We start from the raw sequence: 15,963 nt of genomic DNA on the forward strand, positions 1-15,963 counted from the left end.
AAAGTTCCTTAAAGTTCTGCAACGCTTCACAGAGTTCCATGTAGTTCCACAAAGTTACAACTAGTTCCACAGAGTTCTGCAGAGTTCAACCTTTTTTCCTAGTTCTACGGTTTTGCACAGTTCTACAAAGTTCTGTTACAGATGTTGAAGATTAGTTGTAAAGATGTTTTGCATTTCTGTTTGTGTGGAAAAGTCTTTGTTGTGTGCGTCAGGACTCTCAACTCTAAGTATCTCAAAGTCTAAAAATCTTGAATGGATGTTCTTCGGAAAAGAAATCATAAATTTGGAGGTTTTTCCTATTGGGACATTTTCCAGTTATATTAAATCTTGCTCCCACTTTCTCTATATCTCTCTTTATCTCTCTCTCCGTCTCTCTCTATCTTTTTATCTCTCCCTGTCTCTCTTTATCGCTCTCTGTCTCTCTTCATCTCTTTATCTCTCTCTCTCTCTATTTCTTTGTCTCTCCCTGTCTCTCTTTATCTCGCTCTGCCTCTCTTTATCTCTCTCTGTCTCTCTCTATCTCTTTATCTCTCTCTGTCTCTCTCTATCTCTCTCTGTCTCTCCTTTTATTTCTGTCTCTCTTTATCTCTCTCGGCCTATCTTTATCTCTCTCTCTGTCTCTATCTCTTTATCTCTCTCTGTCTCTCTCTATCTCTCTGTGTCTCTCCTTTTATTTCTGTCTCTCTTTATCTCTCTCGGCCTATCTTTATCTCTTTCTGTCTCTCTCTCTATCTTTCACTGTATCTCTCTGTATCTTTCGCTGTCTCTCTATCTCTGTATCTCTCCCTGTCCCTTTGTATCTCTCTCTTTTTATCTCTCCCTGTATCTTTGCATCTCTGTCTCTCTTACTGTCTCTCTGATCTCTCTCGGTATCTCTCTCACTCCCTCTTTCTCTCTGTCTCTCTTTCAAGAGTTAGGATTTGTAGAATCTTTATTGGCATGACTATAACGCCAACAATATTGGCATGGCGTGGTGAGGTACAGTGTGGTGTGGTGAGGAAGGGTAAGGTAGAGTGAGGTATAGTGGGGTACAGTGAGATATGGTGAGGTGGGTGTTTCTCATATTGTGTTGAGTTTTTGAGGAGTGGAGGAGGAAGTGTATTTTTTGTCTCATTCTCTCTCTCTCTCTCTCTCTCTGTCCAGATTCAGCCAGAGAAGAAACCCGGAAGTCCTCCTCCAGCTCCAGCTCAGTCCACTCCGGCTCCCCGGTCCCCCACCCCACCTCCAGCCAAAGTGGTCACTCCCCCTCCCCCCTCCATAAACATTCCACGCTTCTACTTCCCCACAGGCCTTCCCACCTGCGCTGCCAACTACGACGAGATCATTGCCAAAATCGAGACGGCCTTCAGCGAGTTCGAGGAGGAGAAGGCTGACATTTACGAGATGGGGAAGATTGCGAAGGTGAGCGCTCACCATCTCTATGGATCTCCTGCTGATGATCCTGATGTCTCTGATGTCCCAGTGCTCAGAGAAATGCCACACTAGCAAAGTTAGGAGTGTGTGGAGTGTATGGGATGTGATCAGTGGGAGGATTGTTAGCAGTGTTAAGAGTGCGAGCTTTGTGGGGAGAATGAAGTGTGAGGAGCGTAAAGAGTATGGTGAGTTTGAGAATACTGGTACACTAATACACCATATTGCTCCACTAATGCACTACATTTATTTACTAGTAGAATGTGCTGCTTCACTGGTAGATCAGGCCACTCCACTTTTGCACTGTTACTCCCTGAGTGTACCATGTCACTCCACTAGTACAATGTAGTACTCCACTCGTACATGAATACACTTCATTACTATGCAACTATGAGCTATACCTCAGATTTCGGCTGTACTGGAGTATATGGTGGTGCTGTAGTTGGACACATTGGTAATATTGCAGACTTACTGGGATTGAATTATGAAAATGACACACTCTGTTGTTTTATTCAGGCATGCGGGTGTCCGCTGTACTGGAAGGCCCCCATGTTTAACTGCGCAGGAGGAGAGAGGACGGGCTTCGTCTCTGTCCACACCTTCATCGCCACCTGGAGGAAGTGAGTGCCTCTTTCCCTTACTCTCACCATTCACTTTAACTAACACACCACAGTGAGGTAAAATTCACAGTGCAGCCCAAAGCAGCCTCGACATCACCTCAAAAGAATAGATCATATTCTACTGGCAGAAAGTGAATATGGAGTAGAGAGTGAACATCAGACAGAGAATTAACATGGGGGGAGAGTGAACATCAGGTGTAGTATGATTGTGGGGTGTTTAGTAAACGTCAGGTGGGGATTGATTGTGAGGTTGGGTTATTGTAAGGTGGAGATTGAGTGTGGGGTTGGATGGTAGGATGGAGGTAGAGAGCTATTGTGAGGTGAGATTGTAGGGTGGAGAGTAAACATCGGGTGGAGAGTGAATGTTGGGTGGAGAGTGAACGTCTGGCGCCGAGTGAGTATTAGCTGGAGAGTAAATGTGGGGTGGAGAGTGAATTTTGGGTGGAGAGTGAGCGTTGGGTGGAAAGTGAACATTTGGCTGAGAGTGAATGTGTGGTGAAGAGTGAATGTCAGAAAGAGAGTGAGTGTGTTGTGGAGAGTGAACGTTGGTATCTGCTCTCTCCTCAGGTTGTTACACAGCTGCTATGATGATGCATCCAAGTTTGTTTACTTGCTGGCCAAGCCGGGCTGTAATTATCTAGAGCAGGAAGATTTTATCCCCCTCTTACAGGTAAGCCCTGAGTGTGTGTTTGTGTGTGTGTGTGTGTGTGTGTATATGCACATGTGTGTGTGTTTGTGTTCATTCTGTTGGCATGCTGTGTAATGCTTGGTTTTAATAATATAGGTCGTAAGTGAATAAAACGTATAAAACAGTCCTAAAGGGGTAAAGCTCTGCCTCCACGAGTTTCTGATTAATTTCATTTCCTTTTAATTTATTTTTACACCAAATGCTGATCTCTCTGAAGCTGTTAAAGTGTTAAATAGAAAGTGGATGGTAGAGTGTTCACTGGAGAATAAAGGGCAAAGTGTTTAGCAGAGAGTAAACGGTAGATTGTTGACTAGAATGTGAGCTGGAGAGTGAACAGTAGAGTGTTTACTGAATTGTGGCAAGGTAGAGTTCATTAGAGTATATGTTAAATGATGAGTAAACGATAAAGTGTTTACAGTTGACTAGAAAGTAAACTGTAGATTGTTTATTGTGAATGGTAGATTTTTTAACAAAGAGTAATTGGTAGTGTTTAGTGAAGAGTGAATGGTAGAGTATTTACTGGAAAGTAAATGGTAGTGTGTTTACTAGAGAGTAAGTGGTAGAATGTTTAGTGGAGAGTGATTGGTAGAGTTTTTTTTTCCTGGAGAATAAATAGTGGAGTGTTTAGTAGAGAATGATGGGTGGAGTGTTTACTGGAGAGTGATTAGTAGAGTATTTATTGCAAAGTGATTGGGATAGTTTTCACTGCAAAGTGATTGGTAAAGTATTTACTAGAGAGTAATTGGTAAAGTATTTACTGGAAAGTGATTGGTAGAGTATTTACTGGAAAGTGAATGGTAAAGTATTTACTAGAGAGTAATTGGTCGAGTATTTACTGGAAAGTGATTGGTAGAGTATTTACTAGAGAGTAATTGCTACATTCTTTCCTGGAGTGTGATTGGTATATATTTTTTCTGTTTATTAGAAGGTTAATATTTTTTTTATGGAGAATAATTGGTAGTGGAGAGTGAATGGTAGAGTATTTAGTAGAGAGTTAGTAGAGTGTTTTATATAAGATTGATTGGTAGAGTATTTAGTGGGGAGTGATTGGTAGAGTATTTACTAGAAAGTGAATGGTAGAATATTTACAGGAGAATGATTGGTAAAGTATTTACTAGAGAGTGATTAGTAGAGTATTTACTGGAGAGTGATTGATAGAGTGTTTACTGGGTAGTGATTGGTAGATTGTTTATTGGAGAGTGATTGGTAGAGTGTTTACTGGGGAGTGATTGGTAGAGTGTTTACTGGGTAGTGATTGGTAGAGTGTTTATTGGAGAGTGATTGGTAGAGTGTTTACTGGGGAGTGATTGGTAGAGTGTTTACTGGGGAGTGATTGGTAGAGTGTTTACTGGGTAGTGATTGGTAGAGTGTTTATTGGAGAGTGATTGGTAGAGTGTTTACTGGGGAGTGATTGGTAGAGTGTTTACTGGGTAGTGATTGGTAGATTGTTTATTGGAGAGTGATTGGTAGAGTGTTTACTGGGGAGTGATTGGTAGAGTGTTTACTGGGTAGTGATTGGTAGAGTGTTTATTGGAGAGTGATTGGTAGAGTGTTTACTGGGGAGTGATTGGTAGAGTGTTTACTGGGTAGTGATTGGTAGATTGTTTATTGGAGAGTGATTGGTAGAGTGTTTACTGGGGAGTGATTGGTAGAGTGTTTACTGGGTAGTGATTGGTAGAGTGTTTATTGGAGAGTGATTGGTAGAGTGTTTACTGGGTAGTGATTGGTAGAGTGTTTACTGGGTAGTGATTGGTAGAGTGTTTACTGGGTAGTGATTGGTAGAGTGTTTACTGGGTAGTGATTGGTAGAGTGTTTACTGGAGAGTGATTGGTAGAGTGTTTACTGGGTAGTGATTGGTAGAGTGTTTACTGGGTAGTGATTGGTAGAGTGTTTACTGGGTAGTGATTGGTAGAGTGTTTACTGGGTAGTGATTGGTAGAGTGTTTATTGGAGAGTGATTGGTAGAGTGTTTACTGGGTAGTGATTGGTAGAGTGTTTACTGGGGAGTGATTGGTAGAGTGTTTACTGGGTAGTGATTGGTAGAGTGTTTACTGGGTAGTGATTGGTAGAGTGTTTATTGGAGAGTGTCAGGATGTTTATCTGATTGTGTTGTTTGTTTTAGGACATCGTGGACACTCACCCGGGGCTGACGTTCCTAAAGGATGCTCCAGAATTCCATTCCCGCTATATCACCACAGTACGTATCTTCAGTAAGGCTGTAGGGGGCGCTATAGAGCCGGAACCATTCTACAGTCAGACCTGTTTACCATAAGACTGGGTTATCTGGTTCTTGTGTGAGGATGTGGGGAAATGTATTACCTGCCTAACCTGGTTCATTCATATGAGGTTAATTAAAATCTAAATTTAGTTAATCGGAGGTCAATTAATCTGAGGTTAATTTATCTGAGGTTAATTATAATCTAAAATTGGCTAATCTAGAAGTAAATAACCTGTGGTTAGTAATAATAATATGAGGTTAATTATAATCATGGGTTCATTCAATTAGTTCATTCAAATTTGTTAATTTTATGTTAATTATAATTGGAGGTTAATTATAATCTATGTTTAGTTCATCAGAGTTTAATTATACTATGAGGTTAATTAATCTGGGGTTAAATCAATTTAAGGTTAATTTATTTTATGTTTATTATAATCTGGGTTTAGTTAATCTGAGGTAATTATAATCTGAGGTTAATTAAAATCTGAGGTTAATTATAATCTGAGGTAAATTATAATATGAGGTGAATTATAATCTATGTTTAGTTAATCAGAATGTTATGATAATCTGAGTTTAGTTAATTTGGGGTTATCTATAATCTGAGGTTAATTTATGTGAAATTTATTATAATCTGAGTTTAATTAATCTGAGTTTATTTATAATCTGAGAGAAAGGCAGAGTTGATGACTGTGTTGATGGAGATGTGTTGAGATGTTTTGAATGGGATTGATGTGAACTGTGGAAATGAATTCTGTTAAACTTTAATCCAGGACAGTAGTGGGCGGAGTCAGGAGAGGAATGATTATTCACACCAGGAACCATTCCATGTCTGTCTGTCTGTGGACAGCTGGAGTGTGTGGTGTGTGTGTGTGTGTGTGTGGCGTTAGTGAATCCTGACCTCATGGAAAGACTAAAACAGCAGGCGCCCCAACACCCCTCACCCCTCCACCCCCATATTTAGCCTCTTCCTGTCCCGCCACTCCCCCGAGTCCCAACTACCTGGAAACGTCTTTTCGTCCTGAAACCAGAACACACACACACACACACACACACACACGTGTTGAGCATGTTGTTGTGATTAATCAGATTTTATCAGATATTATATTTTTTGACACTGTGTTTGACCTGGAGTTTAAATCAAGATTTTAATTCTATTTTAGTTCTCCTGGAATTTAAGTTGGAGGTTAATCTAAAATGTAATTTTATTTGGTCATTGATCTAGACCAGGGGTGTCCAAACTACGGCCTGCGGGCCATTTGCGGCCCGTTTCCTTTTTTGGAGCGGCCCGCGAGGTATTTTAGAAATAGAATGAAAGTTGGCCCGCTGTTAAGCAGGTTTTTATAATGTGAGATTCAAAGTTTGAACGCTAGGTTTCAAAAACGGGCCAAAGAGTCTAAAAGTGGAGAGGGTGCGCATTTCTAGCGCAGAAAAACAGGCCAAAGAGTCTAAAAGTGGAGAGAGTGCGCATTTCTAGCGCAGAAAAACGGGCCAAAGAGTCTAAAAGCGGAGAGAGTGCGTATTTCTAGCGCAGAAAAACAGGCCAAAGAGTCTAAAAGTGGAGAGAGTGCACATTTATAGCGCAGAAAAACGGGCCAAAGAGTCTAAAAGTGGAGAAGGTGCGCATTTCTAGCGCAGAAAAACGGACCAAAGAGTCTAAAAGCGGAGAGAGTGCGCATTTCTAGCGCAAAAAAACGGGCCAAAGAGTCTAAAAGTGGAGAGAGTGCGTATTTATAGCGCAGAAAAACGGGCCAAAGAGTCTAAAAGCGGAGAGAGTGCGTATTTCTAGCGCAGAAAAACAGGCCAAAGAGTCTAAAAGTGGAGAGAGTGCGCATTTCTAGCGCAGAAAAACGGGCCAAAGAGTCTAAAAGCGGAGAGAGTGCGTATTTCTAGCGCAGAAAAACAGGCCAAAGAGTCTAAAAGTGGAGAGAGTGCGCATTTCTAGCGCAGAAAAACGGGCCAAAGAGTCTAAAAGTGGAGAGAGTGCGCATTTCTAGCGCAGACAAACGGGCCAAAGAGTCTAAAAGTGGAGAGAGTGCGTATTTCTAGCGCAGAAAAACGGGCCAAAGAGTCTAAAAGTGGAGAGAGTGCGCATTTCTAGCGCAGAAAAACGGGCCAAAGAGTCTAAAAGTGGAGAGAGTGCGCATTTCTAGCGCAGAAAAACGGGCCAAAGAGTCTAAAAGCGGAGAGGGTGCGCATTTCTAGCGCAGAAAAACGGGCCAAAGAGTCTAAAAGTGGAGAGAGTGCGCATTTCTAGCGCAGAAAAACGGGCCAAAGAGTCTAAAAGCGGAGAGAGTGTGTATTTCTAGCGCAGAAAAACAGGCCAAAGAGTCTAAAAGTGGAGAGAGTGCGCATTTCTAGCGCAGAAAAACGGGCCAAAGAGTCTAAAAGTGGAGAGACTGCGCATTTCTAGCGCAGAAAAACGGGCCAAAGAGTCTAAAAGCAGAGAGGGTGCGCATTTCTAGCGCAGAAAAACAAGCCAAAGAGTCTAAAAGTGGAGAGGGTGTGCATTTCTAGCGCAGAAAAACGGGCCAAAGAGTCTAAAAGCGGAGAGAGTGCGCATTTCTAGCGCAGAAAAACGGGCCAAAGAGTCTAAAAGTGGAGAGAGTGCGCATTTCTAGCGCAGACAAACAGGCCAAAGAGTCTAAAAGTGGAGAGAGTGCGCATTTCTAGCGCAGAAAAACAAGCCAAAGAGTCTAAAAGTGGAGAGAGTGCGCATTTCTAGCGCAGACAAACAGGCCAAAGAGTCTAAAAGTGGAGAGAGTGCGCATTTCTAGCGCAGAAAAACAAGCCAAAGAGTCTAAAAGTGGAGAGAGTGCGCATTTCTAGCGCAGAAAAACGGGCCAAAGAGTCTAAAAGCAGAGAGGGTGCGCATTTTTAGCACAGAAAAACGGGCCAAAGAGTCTAAAAGTTGCTGTAATTAAGGAGTTTAATATTAAGAGACATCATGAAATTAAACATCAATTTGAAAAATCTTAGTTCATACAACACTGTCAAAGATAAAGATAGTAAGTCAAGTAAAATGGTGTGTAAATGAAATAATCAAGAAAAAAGTATTATTTAAAGTGGTATATTTCATTATTTGTTTTATTACAGAGTCTGTGGCCCGTGACTTCAAATATATTTCTCCTTCTGGCCCCAACAAAAAAAGTTTGGACACCCCTATTCTAGAGTTTAATCTGGACTTTATTCTCCAGTTCAACATGAGGTTTAATCCAGGTTTTAGTCTGTGTGATTGTGCTTACGTAGGGTGCTGCGGTAAGTGTGTTGTTGCCATAGGTTAAGGAAGTGAGCTTAGATTAAGGAGGGATTCTGTGTGTTCATAGGTTATTTTTCGGTAGGTCTGTTACTTGGCAGTTGAGGCAATGGACCATGAACATAGTGTTAGGCTGTGCTTCTGGATCCTTGTCGAGCCAGTATCAGATTGTGGTGGTTTTGGCTATTGTTGTTAGTTGAGTGAGTAGTAGATCCTGGCTGAGCCCTATGCATAACCAGCTGTTAGGTGCAGGCTTTGTCAATTTCCTGTATTATATTACTTGTGAATCTTTATTTTGTGGTTAATATTTATTCTTTTTACATTTACAATTACAGTGTTTATTTTCTTTTTAGAAACAGTAAAAAAAACTTAAATGACAGTTAATTTACATTAGTGTTAAAAATGATTAAATTAGTGTTCTGGTTCCTGTTCTGCAGGTGATCCAGCGGATATTCTACACAGTCAACCGGTCCTGGACTGGCAGGATTACGATGACTGAGCTCAGGAGAAACAACTTTCTGCAGGTACACACGGCATGATGGATGATCACAAGCCATCCAACCAAACTGAACTGCTTGAATTTTTGCACCAGGAGTAAAGCAGCATAAAGTTATCCAAAAGCAGTGTGTAAGACTGGTGGAGGAGAACATGATGCCAAGATACATGAAATAAAAACTGTGATTAAAAACCAGGATTATTCCACCAAATATTAATTTCTGAACTCTTAAAACTTTATGAATATGAACTTGTTGTTTTCTTTGCACTATTTGAGGTCTGAAAGCTCTGCATCTTTTTTGTTATTTCAGCCATTTCTCATTTTCTGTAAATAAATGCTCTAAATGATGATATTTTTATTTGGGATTTGGGAGAAATGTTGTCTGTAGTTTATAGAATAAAACAACAATGTTCATTTTACTCAAACATAAACCTATAAATAGCAAAATCAGAGAAACTGATTCAAAAACTGAGGTGCTCTCTAATTTTTCCCAGAGCTGTATAGTTAAATTAATGTTGAGTGCTTATTAATAACACTCTATCTGTGTATTTCAGACTCTGGCTTTGCTGGAGGAGGAGGATGACATCAACCAGATCACAGACTACTTCTCCTACGAGCACTTCTATGTGATCTACTGTAAGTTCTGGGAGCTGGACACCGACCACGACCTCTTCATTGACCCCAAAGATCTGGCCAGGTACAACGACCACGGTGAGTGCAGGTACAGGTGTGTTCCTGAGAGCCTAACCCTACCTGTGAGTTTCTGACCGGGTGTTTTTCTCTCCCTGCAGCATCGTCCAGCAGGATCATTGAGAGGCTCTTCTCAGGAGCGGTGACCCGGTAAGACTGAACTGAAAACAGACAAACATTTGGTTTTTAAGGCTGTGTTCACATTACAAACCACATTGCTCAAATCTGAATTTTTGCTAAGATCGGATTTGGCTATCTTGACGGTTCACATTCACTGTAAATGTAAGTGATGTATCTGTATCTGTGTGTAATGTGAACACAGAATCTGTCCCTGAAACACTGCCTCACGTGCTGCAGATTGATACCTGTATAAACGTCTCCTTCTTCACCAACAACAATAAAAAACCCTCATATTAGAGAAACGAGAGACTCGTAGCTCTATAAAGGGAAATGGATGAGTCAGCAGCTCATATGTGGAGCATCTTTTGCTGGAGTGGAGAAACAGGAAACAGCTGGTCTGAAGTTCATGCTCAGGTCGAGAAGGTGAAAAAAGGACAGGCGGTTTGCTTTTGCTGTTTTTTTGCAGCTATAGCTGCACAGCTGCACCAAGAGATACAGTGTGGGATACGAGAGGGAAGTAGCTGTAGCGCTAATGCTAATGTGTAAAAGCAAGAAGACGCATGAATTCAGATTTGACCGTCTGATTTAGGACCACATATGGAAGTGGGCTAGCTTCCATCACACTCATTGGGAGATATTGGTGTCTCATGAGCGGCGACTCACAGGTGTGGCTACAACCTGGTGCCGTAGGAACCCTAGAATAATTCTTACACTCTGGAAAGGTGTAACGAGTATGACTGTCCTCCATAGTAGGGCTGCACGATATGTCGTTTAAGCATCGCCATCGTGATGTGCGCATGCGCAATAGTCGCATCGCAGGACGTGTGATGTCTCTGAAGGCAAATAAATCAAACACGTCTCGTTGTAGTGGTTTGATTCTTGACACAAGAAGCAGATACACAGTGCTGTCTCTGTGTCTGTGTCAGTAACAGGCTGCTGCTGCCTGCGCGAGAAGCGCGGGGGTGGGGGAGGGGGGTTTGGGGGTATGGGGTAAGGAGTAAACACACATGTCCAGCCATGTGGATGGAGGCCAGGTTTTGAGAGCTCGGCGCTGACTCAGCTCTTGATCGGTCCGGACGCAAGACAGCACGCGAGTGGTGGGGGCGGGACTGGTGATGTCATGGGCCCTGCATTGTTTAATATTGCGAAATATATTGTCAAAAAAAGACAATATATAGTGTATATACAATGTGCTCCCAATTGTCCAGTGGTATATGGACTTTTTTTTTTAGGTTTTTGTTGTGTTTCTTTTGGGATTAGAGAATTTCTTTGGGGAGTTGGTGCTGCCTTATTATGGTGGTGATGCAGTTTATATTAGCTTTCTCCAGAATTCTGATATTTGTGCACCAGGACTCTCAGGTGCCTGCTGTAAATGGTCCATGTCTCTGCTCTATAAAGCAGGGTGGGGAAGACAGCACCACATCTGTAGACCAGGGGCTTAGTTTGAGCCTTCAAATCAGGTTCTATAAACACTCTTTTCCAGAGTCTAACATATTGCTCCACTTGCACAGCTCAGATTATGGTTTACTTTGTCACTGAGGTGTCCTAAGCCAGGGATCTTCCCCTGGGGAGGGAGATAACATAGGTGACTTTTGCCCTTTTTGAGAGGAAAGGTGAGATCTTTGCTGCTTGAAGGCCAAGGAGCACTGAAGGAGCAAACCTGGACTTCGACCTGATCCTCCTTCGTATCTCTAATATGCAGGCGGAAGTGAAACACAGAGCTGAGAGAGTTACCGTATTTTTCGGACTATAAGGCGCACTTAAAAACTTTTAATTTTCACAAAAATTGACAGTGCGTCTTATAATACGACAGTGCGCCTTTTGTATGGATTTTACCCGTCAGGTTGTAAGGAGCAGTAAACACACACTCGGTGCAGCGTTATAGAGAGTTTCAGTGCTATACAGAGTCCAGAGCCGTGCAGCTCCGAGGCTGAGCAGCAATAGCATTAGCTAGCTTATTCACTGTTCAGAGATCAGTATTATCTAAATTATCTAAAGTAAACACACACTCCGTGCAGAGCCGTGCAGCTCCGTGGCTGGAGCAGCAATAGCATTAGCTAGATGCTAACCGCTAAGCTAGCTAGCTTTTTCACTGTTCAGAGATCAGTATTATCTAAATTTAGTACTTTTAATACTGCTAGAGCAGTATTATTAGAGTTAGATGCTAATCGCTAAGCGTTCACCGTTCAGAGGTGAGTTATCAGCCTGTAAGTCTGTGCTGCTTTGCCTGGCTAGCATTAGCTAGATGCTAAGCGCTAACTCTCTCAGAGGTGAGTTTTATCAGCCTGTAATCTGCTTGTTTACCGTGTTAAAACAAGCTACGGGGGACGAATCGCTAGCTAATATCTCACTGTCTTACCAGAACACGCAGGATTACTCAGTGTAACGCTGTCGTTTAAGTTTGGGTTAACTTTACTAGTTTAGGGGACTAGCTAGCGTGCTAGCGGATAGCTATGCTAACGCTGGTGCAGCAAGCCTTAGTGGACATCTGGAAATCTAAGCTTACTGTAAATAAACTGAAGCACGTTACTCACCCAAATAAACAGTTTTCAGGAGAGGAATCTGTGTAGATTAATATCCAGCACTCGTTTGACTTTGAAAGAGCTAGATTTGTATACTGAGATGCTCCACCGTGGGGGAAGGGAAACATGGCGCCACCCCTGTTCACTTTGATATAGGCACCCTTTCTAGTGTCACTTAACGCGCCTTATAATGCGATGCGCCCTATGTATGGAAAAATACCAGAAAATAGGCGTTCTTTGATAGTGCGTCTTATAATACGGTGCGCCTTATAGTCCGAAAAATACGGTAATCCACTTTGTGCAGGACTAATTGACTAATTGGGGCTGTTCTGAAAACAGTCCTTAAACTTCCAAAAGGGCTAATTAGGAAAACTAGAACCTGGATCACTAAGGGCGTTTTCACAACAGCACTATTTGGTTTGGTTAAAAGGAACTCTGGTCCGTTTGTAACTTTAGTGCGGTTCGATTGGGCAGGTGTGAAAACAGTAATAACACTCGATCTGGTTCCAAACGAACTCTGGAGCGGTTCACTTACGGTGAGAACGTAATCCGGTCTCGATCCGACCCAGATATTTAATATAGTATATTTCATATATTTATTTGAGCTAATCTGCTGTTAAGGCGCAGTTTAAAAAACTGATACATTAGCCAGATAACGCTAATCACCACTGCTATGAACAAAAGCTGTGTCTATTTTTTCTTTCTTCGTATATTTATATTTACTTCTTTACCGGACAGCTCTGACCAATCAGAGGACACAGAGAACACAGCCTGTTCCCTGTGTGAAACCAAACCAAACACAGAGAACGCTCCAAGTAAACGTTCTTTCGCGCCATAGAAACTTCCACAACTACAGGTGTGAAAAAAACCCTTAGAGATACACTAGTTACAAAGGCGAGCTGATGATCTATGGCTCCACCCTCTGGAAAACAGAGCAAATCAACAAGTCAAAAGAAAAAGGAGAGTTTAACCCTTGTGTGGTGTTCGGGTCTGTGGGACCCGTTTTCATTTTTCATCAAATGATACTAAAAAAATATTTTTTCTAACATATAAAAAACATATATCAAAACACATTTTCGATAAACACACACTGTACACCAACCCCCCCCCCCCCACACATTTTTATTACATACAGTCTGTTTGGCCAAGGGTTAATAAACATTGCTTCATTTGTAAATTTGAAACTAAACAAATTTTCTACTCATATCTTGAGTTTAATTCATTTTCTTTTACATTTTATTAAAAAACTAATAAAAAAAAAGAGTAGCACTTTTTGAAAGAAATGTAACATAAGAAAGGTAAAGGGCAAATATTAACCATGTAAGTTGTTTATATCGCTTGCAATTGCTTAATTTTGCTGAATTAAATACAAGTAACAAAGTAAACGAGTAACAAAAATATGAACACCACACAAGGGTTAAAAATACCTGAGCAACTGAAGAGAAGTCCAGGGAAACCAAGAAAATGAGTAATGATTGTAGAGTTAGAATCCAGGAATATTAATGGTATTTTCCCTGAACTCTGAGTTAAAGCTCTCTGCTGCCTTCTGGTGGCGTGTTGGAGCCTGGCAGTCCGACCCCTAACACTAACATTAACATTAACTTAAACTCACTAATGACTTTTTTTTAAAGCATATTGCAACACCCCAACACAGACTGTCTCCAACTTTTCCAGTAATCTGTTGTAATATTAATATTTGCAGGTTATTGTCATTAATTAATTACAGAAATTACAAACAAATCCTGTAACTGAATTTGTGCTTTGTGTGTTTCAGGGGGAGCTCGGTGCAGAGGGATGGGAGGATGAGCTACGCAGAGTTTGTCTGGTTTCTGATCTCAGAAGAGGACAAGAAGAACCCTACCAGGTGAGACGCTGAACTGTCCAAAATAAAAAAAATACTGCAGTAAGAGTTGGAATGAGTTTAGTTTTAGGGAAAACTGTAAAATTGCCAGGTGCCTCTAACCTAGATACAAGGTAATTAGGGGTGTCGCGATTCTCTAAATCCTCAATCCGATTTTATTTCCGATTTTAGGGTCACGATTCGATTCAATTCGATTTTTTCTTCTTTTTTTTTCACAGCAGAGAGGCCTATGCCAGTTTTAGATTAGTCTATGGTCAGTCATTGGTTTGATTCATCAAATTTACAATATCTTATTTCAAAAGGTGGGCTTGATATAAATAAGTGATGCAAAGTGATACAAGTGATCTGTAATACACCACATTAGGCACTAATGGTCAAATTTAAATAATTTCATTAAGATATATACGTAATGCCATCTAGTGGCTTTTTTTGGTAGCAGCAGTGTGCACTATTAAAACAGCAATGTGCAACATAACAAAATAAATAATAAAAAAATACAGGAACAGTCATGTACAAAATAATAGAACAATTAGAGCCTTAACAAACTGAACTCTATCCTACTATAACAGTTACACATGAAAAATAAGACTTTAAGACTTTTTCGGTCCCTGAGAATGACAAGTTTTTTTTTCTTTAATAAAGATATATTATTAACTATATCTGAGAGAAAGATGCTCCTTAAGGTACCAAAGCTATTAACATATTTGAGGCTAGACAAAACAACTGTTATTTTTATATTTTCAAGTTTTTCTTTAAGAAGATGAGAATGTCCACATTCTCTGGAGAAAGGGCTGGAAGTTCCTGAGATAAAAAATATGAATAAATCTCAGTTGTTTACAGAGTGTGTGTGTGTGCAGTGTGGAGTACTGGTTCCGCTGTATGGATCTGGACGGTGACGGGGTTCTCTCCATGTACGAGTTGGAGTATTTCTATGAGGAACAGTGTGAGCGGATGGAGGGGATGGGGATCGAGCCGCTGCCCTTCCAGGACCTGCTCTGCCAGATGCTGGACCTCGTCAAACCAGAGTACCAAGGTCAGATGGGTCTCAAACAAAGATTAGCTACTGTTTGTACATTCAAAACTAGATTATTATGGGCTGTTACAGAGATGTGCAGATGTTCTCCAACGTGTTCCATCTCTGGTTCTGCAGGGAAGATCACGCTGCGGGATTTGAAGCACTGCAGGATGGCTCACATCTTTTTTGACACTTTCTTCAACCTGGAGAAATACCTGGACCACGAGCAGAGAGATCCGTTCGCTGTGCAGAAGGTACACACACACACACACACACACACACATAACAGTTATATAAAATGTAAATAATTACAGAACTACATAATTACAGGAATAAATAAATGACTGAACATCCCTGTGTGTGTGTGTGTGTATAGGATCTGGACGGGGATGGTCCTGAACCCTCGGACTGGGATAAATACGCAGCAGAAGAGTACGAGATCCTGGTGGCCGAAGAGACGGCCAGTGAGCAGCTGCACGACGGGTCAGTGTCATCACATGCCCCACCCCCCAAACTGTCAATCATCCTGTTTCTCTGTGATCTGTAAATTATAGCTTTGCAGATCAAAGCATCAGTAGGTCGGAGCAACTGTAGATCAAAGTGTCTGTAAACCAGTGTCTCTAGAAAAAACGGTCTGTAGGTCAGAGTGTCTGTAATTCAGAGTGTCTGTAGATCAGAGCTTATGTCAAAGTGTCTGTAGATCAGAGTGTTTATAAATTGTAGAACAAAGAATATGAAAATCAGAACTTGTGTACATTAGAGCATCTGTGGATCAAAGTATCTGTATATCAAAGTGTCTGTAGGTCAGTGTCTATAGATCAGAGTGTCTGCAGATTAAAGTGCCTGTAGAAAAAACGGTCTGTAGGTCAGAGTGTCTGTAATTCAGAGTGTCTGTAGATCAAGAGCTTTTGTCTGTAGATCAAAATTTATATAAATTGTAGATCAAGAAATATGAAGATTAGAACTTTTGTACATTAGAGCATCTGTGGATCAAAAGTATCTGTAGACCAAAGTGTCTGTGCTTTAGATCAAAAGATCAGACTGTCTGTTGTCCAAAGGGCCTGTAGATCA

At 41.2% G+C, this 15,963-nt stretch overlaps 1 protein-coding gene across 3 annotated transcripts in view; it reads left to right on the top strand.

Moving 5' to 3' along the window:
* ppp2r3a (protein phosphatase 2, regulatory subunit B'', alpha) overlaps nucleotides 1-15,963 on the top strand; it is a 73,496-nt gene that overhangs the window by 52,679 nt on the left and 4,854 nt on the right. For all 3 annotated transcript variants that reach the window (XM_022676398.2, XM_049466865.1, XM_022680882.2), the window contains 11 exons: nucleotides 1,144-1,401; nucleotides 1,927-2,030; nucleotides 2,598-2,700; nucleotides 4,840-4,914; nucleotides 8,626-8,712; nucleotides 9,239-9,395; nucleotides 9,476-9,524; nucleotides 13,791-13,880; nucleotides 14,735-14,910; nucleotides 15,028-15,146; nucleotides 15,269-15,375. In XM_022676398.2, the coding sequence (XP_022532119.2) occupies nucleotides 1,144-1,401; nucleotides 1,927-2,030; nucleotides 2,598-2,700; nucleotides 4,840-4,914; nucleotides 8,626-8,712; nucleotides 9,239-9,395; nucleotides 9,476-9,524; nucleotides 13,791-13,880; nucleotides 14,735-14,910; nucleotides 15,028-15,146; nucleotides 15,269-15,375 (1,325 nt within the window). The remainder of the gene's footprint in view (nucleotides 1-1,143; nucleotides 1,402-1,926; nucleotides 2,031-2,597; nucleotides 2,701-4,839; nucleotides 4,915-8,625; nucleotides 8,713-9,238; nucleotides 9,396-9,475; nucleotides 9,525-13,790; nucleotides 13,881-14,734; nucleotides 14,911-15,027; nucleotides 15,147-15,268; nucleotides 15,376-15,963) is intronic.

Source organism: Astyanax mexicanus, chromosome 18 (genome assembly GCF_023375975.1).
Source record: "Astyanax mexicanus isolate ESR-SI-001 chromosome 18, AstMex3_surface, whole genome shotgun sequence".
Lineage (NCBI taxonomy): Eukaryota > Metazoa > Chordata > Actinopteri > Characiformes > Acestrorhamphidae > Astyanax > Astyanax mexicanus.